Source organism: Sarcophilus harrisii, chromosome 4 (genome assembly GCF_902635505.1).
Source record: "Sarcophilus harrisii chromosome 4, mSarHar1.11, whole genome shotgun sequence".
In the NCBI taxonomy this organism is placed as follows: domain Eukaryota; kingdom Metazoa; phylum Chordata; class Mammalia; order Dasyuromorphia; family Dasyuridae; genus Sarcophilus; species Sarcophilus harrisii.
This window is the reverse complement of record NC_045429.1, coordinates 431,539,422-431,551,849: the sequence shown is the minus strand read 5'-3', so window position 1 is coordinate 431,551,849 and position 12,428 is coordinate 431,539,422. Positions and strand designations below refer to the sequence as shown.

The window sequence follows — 12,428 nt, the reverse complement described above, 5'->3', positions numbered from 1 at the left end:
CCAAATCTGGGACAACTCTTAAGAACCATAAGTTCCAGAGAAGCTGTTTTACTTCTATTAGAAAGTCTCCTTACCAGAAATTCTCTTTGTCAAGGAAATAACATGTCTGGTGCAAGAGAAAAAGTCCTATCTAATCCCACTTTGGACTTTTCCATTGACTCTCTCTACAAACTACCTGTGGGAGATTCATGTTCTATGGTCCTGGAGACATTTCCCACATTCACATAATTACACAACTTCAGAGATGAGAGGCCAGCTCCTTCAGCTTGTATTGCAACAGGAATCCCTTCTGGAGCCTATTATCAACAGGATTCTAGCCCCCGCTTGATGACCTCTGGGATGCATTTCACCACAAAACACTCAAATATCTGTCTCTCCATTTGTCTATCTGCCTGTCTGTCTCTGTCTCTCTATGTGTGTGTGTGTGTGTGTGTGTATAATGTTGGACTTTTGTGTTCACACACACACACACATATATATGTGTCACATATATATGTGTGTGTGTGTGGGAATCCAAGTCACGCTACCTACAAGTTCAAGGATCTATGATGTACAAAAAGAAAGGGTGTGTGTGTGTGTGTGTGTGTGTGTGTGTGTTTAAAATAACCAGTCCTATTTTGTTTTCCTTAGCTTTAATTCATTCGACCATATCATATTTGTGAGGGCATCTTTTGCTATTTATCTTTGTTTTCAATTTTTATACATAAAGGGTCTGGACAAATGACTTCAGTGGTATTAGGGACTCCAAGGTGAAAAAACTACCTCTTTTAGTGCAAACCAGTACCATCTTATCAACTTGTTAAAGAGATCTAGAATACTGAGAAGTGAAGTCCCATAGACCCAGGGATCACACAGACAATTTGTACCAAAGATGGGATTTAAATCAGGGTCTTTCTAGATTTGAGTCCAGCTCCACTATCATGCTGACTTCTGACATGTCTTTTTTAAAAACTAAATTTGAAGAGTTCCTTATGAGTGTCTTTATAGAGGTTCTCATCTTCTTCCTCATTAGAATTATTGCTTTTTTTTTAGACTTTCAGAGTTTCATCCCTTCGAGTTTCCCAGATCTCCTAGGGTGACTTTGCCTCTAGATTTTTTGTCCATGAGATTCTTCCAACTCTTTTTCTGAAATCTAAATAGACTGGGTCCAATTTTTCTCTCCTCTGTCATAAATTTCAAGATCGAGAATCTTTTTATTTCTATACTCCATGTAGCTGAGCAACAGCTCTAGAGTAGAATTCTCTTTATTGGTTCCTTTGCCTTCTAAAGAATGCAATTATCAACAAAATGTTGAGAAATATATTGGCTGCTCCTTTGGAGGGCAAGAAGGAAAGAAATAATCTTAACCTGGGGTTCTTAACCTGGATTCATGAACTTATTTTCAAAAATTTAATAACTGTATTTCAACATAATTGTCTTCCTTTGTAATATTACATATTTTATTGTTTGCATTTAAAAATGTATTCTGAGAAGGGGGTCTATAGATTTCATCAGACTGTCCAAAGGGTCTATGATAACACAAAAAGGCTAAGAATCTTTGACCTAGCAGATGTCCAGATAACTGAAGCATCCCAAAGCTATCCCTCCTGAAACACTGATACTTTCCATTACTTGGAAGTACTCTGGGGTCCCAAGTAAGCTTTTAAATGAATGGCCTCAAGGCCCTCCAATCTCCCTTCACCTTACTCTGAAGGCCCTGTGAACCCAATTAAGTGAGACATAAGGAAATCAGCTGTTCGGATCCCTCCTACTGCTCACAGGGCAATGAGGGTGGGCTACAAATAATGCAGAGACTGCTTCTTCCATTTGCAGCCAATTTGAGCATTCTTGCCCAGGCACAGCCTAGAGGTACTTCAGAGAACCTACCATACAAGATGACTAATGAGCAGAACTCTCCCCCTGGGAGGTGATAAAAAGGACCTTCTAGCACCCCATCTCAGAGCCTCTTCCTTACCTCCTATGGGGCTCAACTTCAAGTCTGAGCCTGCCAGAACAGAACTCGAGAGGGATTCAGGAAAGGTGGTCTGGTCCTACCAGGGGATAATTCACACATTTAAATAAGCTTTAAGTTTTACTAACAACTTTCTACACAACAATCCTGCCAGGGAGGTAGTCCGAGTCATGGGACTCCATTTTACAAACTGAGGATCAGAGAGCTTAGATGCTTTGCCCAAAGCTACCTGTCTATTGTTTCCCACTAGCTACTAATGTTTCCAATATAACATACTGGCCATCTAAAGATTAAAAGCAAAGAGGCATAATGGGAAGAATGTTGGACTTACATGCAGCGTGACTTGGGTTTGAGTCCTACTCAAGACACTGGGTGACCGGGGAAATCCCTGAAACCTCTGAGCTTCAGTTTTTCCTTTTAAATTGCAGAGATTGTTGTTTGTCCCTCGTTCTCAAAGAGGACTATGACATCAGGAAGGTAATGCCATGCCATGACAGTAACAGGGACTGAAGCGAGAGAAGGCTGTGCAAGGTCACTGCCTCACTTTCCCCTCCAGAACCATTTGGGTCCAGTGGCCAGATATCGATTAGGAATACTGGAGATGGCCCTGGATGAAATAGTAGTAATGCATTCCTCACAAGGTTGTTGCAGTGGTAAAATGAATTTAAATATAGAAAACATTTCAGACTTTAAAGGTGCGGGCTATTATTGTTTGAAGTTGGAGGCTGCCAGTTTGAATCTTTAGTCTTCTATTTGTGCAGCCTTAGGCAACTCAGTCCATCCCCTCTGAGACTCAGTTTCCCCATAAGTAACTTAGGAGGGTTAGATTAGATTCCTTTCAGTTTTAAGCCTTGTGATCCTGTAATTGGGGCCAATACCAGCTCTTAATAGAAATTATTTCAAGGGCAGGCTTCGGACAGCTTTGCATATTGTTTTATATATATATGTGTGTGTGTGTGTGTGTGTGTGTGTGTGTATGTGTGTGTATACATACATACATATATGTGTATATATATATATATATATATACACATACATACATACACACCATATGAATAGATTTCTTTCTTCCCAGCATTTCTTTCTTTATCAGCCCTCTGGAGAGAGAACTCCTGTTTAGATTCAGTCTACCTGACAATAATTGGGCATTTATATAGCACTTTAAAACATGTAAAACACTTCCCATAAATATATTATTTTATGTGATTCTCACAACAACCCTGTAAAGTAGGTGTTATTGTCACCCACCCCATTTTTAAAGATAAGGAAACTAAGATAGACATGTTAAGTGACTTGTCCAGAACCACATAGGTCATAAGTATCTGACAGATGGAGGGTTTGAACTCGGGTCTTCCTGACTCAGTTTTTACTCTAACCACTGTACCACCTAGCTGCCAGAACCCTTTCCTAAGCTGATACTCGGGCAAAAGAACTTTGTTTCATTGGTCAAGTCATACAACCTCTGTTTGCTTCAGTTTTTTCATTAGAAAACAAGAGATTTGGACTAGATCGATCAGTGGTGTCAAGATCAAATAAAAGTGAATCCCTATTGGCTGCATATCAACTCAGGAAATCACAAGCTAACATTATTTATATTAAATTGTATCTTTATTTTGTTACACAATCCTTAATTATATTTTAATTTGATCTGGTTTACTTGGGAGTTTGGGGGCCAATAGGCAGTAAGAGTGAAACTTCAGGACTAAATGATCTCTCCAAGGTCCTTCTCGACTCTCAAATCTTATGATTTTGTCAGGTAGCCCGAGAGATAATCCATACCTAACATCTTAACCCAACAAATCCGAGAAGGGATTCTTCCATCAGAAGGTAGGCACCTAATAGCTGAACTGGATCAATTGTGTAGCCATCTGATTGACTGCACTTTGATTGGTTCTGACAAAAACTCCCCCACTCTCAACCCCAGAATCAACTGTATTTTGGTCAATTCAGCTGCTTGTAGCTCTGAGTCTATATTTGATTTCTTACTGTGTTTCCCCAAAGTGAAATCACTGGGTAAAGGTCCACATGTTTCTTGTAGAAACATCTATCAATCATCTTCTATGCTTTAACACTTCAATAATGTGTATATTTCAGCCATGGCTGCTGCTCTGATTCAGCCATTTTTGAGATCCCAGAACCCTGTCCTTTCTCCTCTCTAACTGCCACTTGAGGCACAGATATCAGAGCTGAATAGGACTTTAGAGACCATTTGGTCTAACAGGAAGAAAACTAGACTAGTCGGGAGAAATCTGGGCTCGGAACTCACCTCTTAGTCATGTCCCTGAAGTTGCTCTGATTCTTTGTCACCCCTACTACCAACCCCTCTCCCCCACCCTGAAAAAGGAATAAAACAAAACCAGTGGTACCTCCTTCCAGGAATGAAATGAGGATAAAGCAAGTGAGTTAAGTACTCTGCGGTCATTAAAGTGTTAGATAAATGCCAGTTACTTTTATTAGTACAATCCTTTCAGGACAATAGCAACAAAGACTGAAAGCTAGAAGGGGATTATTAGCTGTGTGATCCTGGACAGGTTATTAACCTCCATTTATCTGTTTTATCATCTATAAAATGGGGATTTAGTACACACACACACACACACACATGCATATATAAACCGCACTTACCTGCCAGGATTATTGTGAGAATGAAATGAGATGAAAAATCATTGTAAAGAACCAGCACTATACTTGGCACATAGGTGATACTATATAAATTTTATATGTGTGTGTTTATATGTATATACACATATGCACATACAACCATATATGTATGGAAATATATATGTGAATGTGTTTAGAGCAGGTAACTATATATAATATGATATATATTTTATATTATTACTATTATTGGTATTATTATGACTACCACCATCTATTCCAAGCTCCTCATTTTATATATGTAGAAACTGAGGCTCAGGGAAGTTAAGCAGCTTGTTCAAGGTCACACAGGTAGTGAATTACAGGGTTCGGAAGTAAATCCAGAACTCCCCCCTTCAAGTCAAGGGCTCTTTGAGTAACAACTTGCTGTGTGCCCTTGTATTGACTCAAATTTTGCTACTTTTGTGTTTGTCCCAAAGCAAACCTTTGCTCTGATAGGACCACTGATTTAGAGCAGGAAGGGCCCTTAGAGGCCATCATTTTGCAGAGAAAGAAACTAGGCATAGAGTGTTTTTTGTTTGTTTTTTGCCTAAGGTCAGCCAGCTTTTAAATATCTGGGGTGAGATTTGAATCCAAGTCTGGCTGTCAAGTCCAGTGTTCTAACCTTTAGAGCACAGGGGGCTATTTCTCAATAACAAGGGAAATTTCCTTATACTTCTAAATAGACCCCACCCACAGCAAGTCTTTCTGAACAACATTTTAGCAGAAAAGTTCAGTGTTATACAAAAATGCTGCTCAGAACCTCCTTTTCTCTCTCTTTTGCTAATAGCAGCTCTAGTCCCCCCCCCCAGTCCTATTTATCAGCAGTAAAATTCCCTTTAAATGTGAAAAATGCCTCACTGCTTCCTGATTTTGTGCTTGACCCTCTAACAGCTAGTATAAACACCTGTCACCCCTCTCCCACACACCATACATATCCCTAACTGTGTATGGTACTCAAGTAACTGTTGGAACTGACTCTCTCACACCCTCCCTCCTAGCCAATGAAAGGGAAGGCTGCTCTTTGTAACTTCAGGAAAGACAGGAGATGTGCCAAAACCCCAGAGCCAGAAACTCCAGTGCCACTGAGATAGAATGGGCATTGAGAAACAGTGAGCTTCCTTTCATAAATGATGCTAATTGGATTAGCAGCTGGATAATTACCCCAAACCCAAATAGGAATGTAAATAGCCACACTCAGAACCAGCTGGAAAAAACAAGTCCCAAAGACACCCCTAGTGCCCTTAACTCCAGTATGCCCAGGTAGATGTACCAGAATCTGCATTCAGGGCAAAGGTCCTTTGGTATGAATAGAAGAAAGGTTATGAGTGAGTGCTAAAGTGCCACCCCAAAGAAATCACTTCCAGGATATCTTTTTAGCTGATCTGTTAGCGAGTAATATATCAAGTTCCTTTGGGGAGCTAGAGAAATATAGAATTCTGGGAATCAATTAAAGCATTGTTTCTCATCTCTCCCTATTAAGTTAATAGAAAATTCCCAACTGTTAAAGACTATACCCGAGGCTATATCCTAGTCCTGTTATTCCATCCTGAGACAGGCTAGTGATCTTGGATGAAGCTGATCATGTTGATAGCATCCTGGGTGGAAGCATGAAAGGACCACATGGCAGGTTAACAATCCTTCTGAAATGGTTCCCAGAATTAGCAGGGAGAAAGAAGTAGCCTCCAAGACTGGGACATTTTTATTAGCCTACCATTGTTAAGTAATGTTAGGTAAAGAAGATTTAGGATAAGATTATAAGAGATCATGGGAATACACACCCACACCCACACCCACCCACACACATGTATTTGGGGGGGGGGGGAGGAAAAGAACCTTCTAATATACTCTGGCCAGGGTACCAACCTAGCTGGCTTTAAATAATATATTTTAAGTTGTAATGTTTCTTGGATTGGGGTTATCTCATCTAAATTCCTCAACCCCAAACCCCTCACAGAGAGGAAATAGATGTATAAAGAAGTGACGTTCTTCCACATAAAAATTGGTAGAGTTGGGATTTGAAGCCAGTACCAAAGTCTTCTCTTTCCATTTTGTCATGCTGCCTCACAGAAGAGGGAGGGAATGTATATCTCAAAGTGAGATCGACTGTTTGAACAGAGAGAAGAATGAAAAATGTACAGGCTAATTCCTGAGAAAGAGTAAGAACTCATTAAATGTGCTGAAAGAATAAACAAAAGACTGGGGTGGCTCCTTAGCAAGGAAGAGTTCTGTCCAAGAGAACCTAAAAGATCGAGAGGGAAATGAGAAGATATGAAGGATTGGCATATGGATTTGCTTTGATTTGTTACTTGGTGAGTTTAATTTCATTTTTTTGTAGTTTTCAGCCTAATACTAGTCACTTCCATCATTTAACATCCCTCCTTTCCTTCAAAACTTAGCTTAAGGTACACCTATATGATTTCTGTTTTGATTTCCTTTAGCTGCTGATCTCTCCCCCAATACTCCCCAGTTACTTTGTACTTATTTTGCCTGTTCTGTGCCCAAACTCTTTTAGGGCAGCAACTCTTTTGCCTCATTCTTTGCATGCTTAGTGCCTGGTACACAGCAGGCACTCAATCCTTGATTAGAATTAAGAATTATTAAAGCACTTTGTACCTATTTTGTCTGTTCTGTGCCCCATTAAAATCCAAACTCTCTGAGGGCAGCAGTTCTTCTGTCTCAATCTTTGCATGTTCAGTGCCTGGTATACAGCAGGTGCTCAATCCTTGATTAGGGCTAAAAATTATTAAAGATACTTTGTACCTATTTTGCCTGTTCTGTACTCCATCAGAATCCAAACTCTCTGAGGGTAGCGGCTCTTCTACTTTCATCTTTGCATGCTCATGCCTGGCACACAGCAGGCGCTCAATCCTTGATTGGAGTTAAGAATTATTAAAGCTTTTATTCGGCCTGTAAGTCTACATTACTACCACCAAAGAAGGCTGCTAATCGATCAGTCAATCAATATCCAACCACCAAACAGAAACCCAGACAGATGAAATTCATCTTTACAAAGTTTAGAGTGATGGTCCAAAGGAAGCAGCCGGAGGAGAAAAGCTTTGATGCCAGGCCCATTTGACAGTTCAGCAGCTAACCAGGGCAATATGAAAAACAAACAAACCCTGAGCCAAGAGCAAGAATGTTATAGGAGGCTCTGATCCAGACCCGCTCCACGTGGAGACTCCAAACAACACAAGGGGTAGGTACAAGCTAAAGGTCACCGCCAAGGAATAATAAAGAAGGAAGAGCAGAAATAGCAGGTCAGGAAACCCCCCTTTCACACAGGTGAATGCACATTTGAATTATGGCAAACCCAGCTGTTCCCATGAGAGCCTCTTTAATTATCTACAAAAACACATGTCCTAAGACCATAAAGATTCAAAAGTCTCTAATCTAACTACCTCATTTTATAAATGAGGAAACTGAGGCTCCAGAAAAGATATTTGGCTTGACCAAGGTCACACAGGTAATAAGAGGAAGAGTCAGGTCTCAATCTCTGAACCCTGTGAGGAGCATCCTCGGAGTCTGGAACACTGAGCACCGTTTTAATTTTAAAAGCCCCACCCCTAATCCAACAAAAAATATTCACATTTGTTTTTTTTCTTTATGAACTCCAAAACACACAGCAGCCTTCTATAGCATTTTGATAAAAAAGAGACACCAAAGAGTTAAGCCAGCTTCCTCCATCTAGGGCCCTGGAAATTCTAGCTGTCAGTTTCCCACCAATCTGCCTTCCCCTCAGACAGGTGTTTTAGCCAGACCCACTGCATGTGGGAAATGAGCACATACAATTGCTTACAAATTTCCAGCCCAGCATCTCCTTGTTGCTAACTGTTAGGAGTCCTCTCTCTTGCCCCTTCCCATGCTGCTTTCTGCCAGGAGAGAACATTCTATCCAACCCTGAGTTAGCAACTTTTCCTCGGGGAAAGCCAGGGAAAATTATGGTACCCCTGCCCCTATATCAAAGGTTCTGTGGCTTATATATGCCCTCCCAAGTCTGGGCAAAGACCCAGGCCACCTGCGGTTTCAATGACGGGTGACATTTCAGGAGTTCCCTCCCCAGGATCTGAACAGAGCTTCTATGTTTGCGATATCGGTCTTATTAAGGCTGCTGAGAATTTCTGGGTGTTAAGCAGCTAGCTCACTTACTGAATCGCTTGTATTATTGTTCCATCCTCCCCCTGTCCCCCAAAGACACAAACATTAACTTGGCCAGAACTGGCCTCCCCTCTTTCCCCATCTCTTCCTTCCCACCCACCCCAGCCATCAGGATCCATCCCACCTGCTTGACGCTAAGGGCGATATGAACCGGGGAAGAGGGAAGGAGAATTTGGAGCTAAGGCTAGGAGGGCATCGGGGCCAAGGCACTGCCCACACCGAAGGGCACCAGGAACCTCTCCCTTCTTGAGATCGTCCCCAGCAGCTTCCCTTGGGGGAGTCTGCTGGGCTACGGGTGGGACACGGGCCAATAAAGGAAGGGATCGGAGGGAAAGGGGGGAGTCCCGAAGTGGGATGGGAGTTTTGAATCAGGCCCAGGAGAGTGAAGCCCATCGGCCAGAAGCCTGGCTGCCTGATCCGGAGACGGGCGGAGACAGGGATCCTGGAAGGAGGAGGAGAGAAGAGGGGGCCCGCGGCCCCGGGGAAAGGGTAACTAGAGAGCCAACTCACAGAGGAGAAGTTGTGGGGCCCGCAGAGCTCGCCCCGGTACTTGCAGGAGAGGAGCATGTCCTCCAGCTGGTGACCCAGGCGGTCCATGAAGGCGGCGCTGATCCCCTCGAAGTGGCGCGGTGGCAGGAAGAGGCGGAAGTCGGCCAGCTTGCGGAACCACTGGCGGCGAGACTCGTCCCCTCGGAGCAGTTCGCTGACGAGCGGACGGGCGGTGCGGTTGGGCAGCAGCAGCCCGAGCCAGTGGCCGGCGTAGTAAAGGTCCCCCTTGGAGAGGCGCGGGAAGCGCAGCGGGTTGTTGTTGCACAGGGTGACAGCCGGGAAGGGCAGCTGGCGGCTCCACTCGCGATGCACCCGCGTGTGAGAGGGGAAGCTGAGCCAGTAGAGCAGGCGGTTCGAGGACCAGGAGAGCAGCAAGCCCAGCGAGGTGCAGAAGGCCAGCACCCACAGCGCCCGACGCTGGAAAGAGCCCCCGGCCGCCGTGCGCCCCGGACACATGTGCCGCAGCCCGTGCAGTTTAGCGCGACTGAGTGGCAGCCGCCCTCGCCGGGGCCCCGAGCGCGGGAGCCCCCGCTCCCGGCCGTCGTTCCGGCCGCCCCCGGGGTGCCCGACCACCACTGCCGCCGCCCCCCCGGGCTCCTCGCGGGCCATGCGGAAGCGTCCCGAGGGGCTCAGTGCCGCCGCCGCCGCCGCCGCCGCCGCCGCCCCCGCCGCGGGGGGCAGCCCGGCTCCTCCGCCGCTCCGGCTCATTCATTCAGTCCGCGGCCGGAGGGGGAGGCAGCCCCGGCCAGGCGGAGCCGCCATGGGAGTCCGCAACAGCAGCAGCAGCAGCAACGCGCAGCCCGCGCCAGGGAAGCGTGCGCCCGGAAGGAGCCCCGGTGGCGCGGCATGCCCTCCCGGCGCCGCCTCCGCGGGCACCCACCCGGGACCGGGCACTGCCTCCGCTGGCCGCCCCTGGCACTGGCCTCTCCCGGAGCGGCTCTCCTCCCTGCTGGCCCCGGGATGTCTCTCCGCGTACTACCTCTCTCGGGGACCCCCCGGGCACCGCCTCTCCAGCCCCAAGCCAAACGGCTCCCGCCCCCGCCGTCCTGGCCCCCGGGGGACCCTGCTTCGGATTTCCCCCGATCCTGGTCTTAGAGAGGGATCCGGAGGGAGGAGCACTAGACCGACATGACTGCTCCGAGGAGCCCGCTTCCTTCTCCTCCCTGCCACAAATCCCGCCAGTCCCAGTCCACTAGCCCAGCGTCGCTGGGACACTGGCGACAGCGAGCTGGGGAACGAGCGCCCCCAGAGGCCTCCCCTGACTCCAGGGCGAGAGGGTGGGTGGGTGGGTGTGGAAGGACTGGGCTGGGGCTGGCAGGAGCAGCTGATTGCCCGGGTGGCCCCTTCCCGTTATCCTCCTCCTCCTCACCTTCCCTAGCGGACCCTCCGGGCTGCTCCGAGGGAGGTCTAGACGCTGCTCCCCCGCCCAGCTGTTGCGTTCCCCCTAATCCCGCGCCGGGGCAGTCGCCCCTTCCTCTCGCTTAGGTTGCGTCCGACTCTCTCCTGGGGCCGGGAGCTTCTCTGGGTGACAGGACGGCAGGGGGCTCGCTCCCCCGGCCCGGCTTAGACTCAGCCTTAGGCGGCGGCGGCCGCGCAGCGTCGCTCCCTCTGCCGGCTCTCCTAGGTCCAGTCAGTGTTAACGGAACGCTCCGACCCCCCTTGCCCCTGCCGCGGCTCCTCCTCCCAGCCCGGGCATCGGGAACGGGGAGACTGCGGAGCCCCTGTCTGCACCTTCGGTGCCACGGGCTGCCCCTTCCTCGCCCGAGGCTGCAAGAACCGCGGCCCGCTACTATCTCCCGGTTTCCCGTCCCGACCTGGGGCGTCTGGAGCCCGGGGCGAACTTGGGCTGCGGCCGCGCACGGCTGGCGCGGCTGGGCGCTGTGCAGCACCTGCTCTCCTCCTCCTCCTCCTTTTCCACCTCCACCTCCTCCTCAGCCACCGTGGCCCCGCGGTTCCGGGCGGGGCGGAGGCAGCTGCGAGCTGGGTGCGCTCTTGGAGACACGGTGCTGACGCGCCCGGGCTCCTCCTCACTGCATTTTAATTCCTGGCCGCTGTGGCCGCTGCGCACCGAGTGGGAAGCTGCTTGCAGGAGTCAGCTGGGTGGGGGACGCCTGGCACTGAGTGTGTGTGTGCGCGTGTGTGTGTTGGGAGCCTCTCCCTACTGCAGGGAGCACGGGGCCCTAGATTCGTGGGCAACTCCTCCTTAAGTATCGGGCACTATCCCCGCTGTGCCCTCAACCCCGCAGCAGTCCCCATTCGTTCCCTAATCCAGTCACAGCATCCTAGGAATTTGAGCTGGAAGGCACTTTACAGATAATCTGATCCACCTCCCTTAATTCACAGAAGACAATCCCGAGAAAAGAAACTACTTATCCAAGGTCACACACACTAAGTGCTAGCCAAACTAAGATTGAGATCTGTTCCTCTGACTCCCGAATCCAGAGCTCCTCTGCCCCTCTCTGAGTCCTCCACTTTGAGAAATTTGTATCAAACCAAATATCAAAACGCCCATCGAATCATCAAGCAAAGGATCACACTGGGGCTCTCTGGCATATTCTGGCACCCTAGCCCAGAGCGATCGCTCCAGCCCTGCGCCCCAGTGCTCCTTAATTTACAAATTTTACCTAAGAGGTAGCCTTTTCATCCAAAAAGCATCCCAAAGCCTCCACTGAGGGCGGGGTATTGTATTAATGAAACACAGAATCAAACAAAACAGACCTTGCCCTCAGGAAGCTTATTAACTCCGGGAACTGAAGGCTCATTCTGAGACAGGGCAGGATGTTCAATATATTCAAGCAAGATGAGATAAAGTGATTTAAAGAGAGAGCCTGAACGCCCCGGGTCATAGGGATCAGAAAAAGTCTCCTAAAGGCTGATGGGAGCCTTGAATGGAACTAGCAATTTCAAAAAACAGTGGTGAGGATGAAGTGCAGTCCAGACGGGACTACTTGAGTGAAGGCACTTGGGTGAGGAGTGCAAGAAGCAGCTGCTAGATTGCATGTACACACTTCAGAAATCTTACTGCACTTTTCTGTTATTATAAGCTGATGACTGCACTAAGACTTCTGGTACTTCCTGTTTAGCATGCACGGTAATAAGGATTGTACAGTACTTTACAACTACAAATTGCTTC

At 47.4% G+C, this 12,428-nt stretch overlaps 1 protein-coding gene across 1 annotated transcript in view; it reads right to left on the bottom strand.

Annotated features, from left to right (window-relative positions):
* Positions 1-11,221, bottom strand: part of LOC100919698 (acid-sensing ion channel 2) — a 331,481-nt gene extending 320,260 nt beyond the window's left edge. Inside the window, exon 1 of the mRNA XM_031967604.1 lies at positions 9,257-11,221. Coding sequence (XP_031823464.1) covers positions 9,257-10,003 — 747 coding nt within the window. The 5' untranslated portion in view covers positions 10,004-11,221. The remainder of the gene's footprint in view (positions 1-9,256) is intronic.
* Between the last annotated feature and the right edge of the window lie 1,207 nt (positions 11,222-12,428).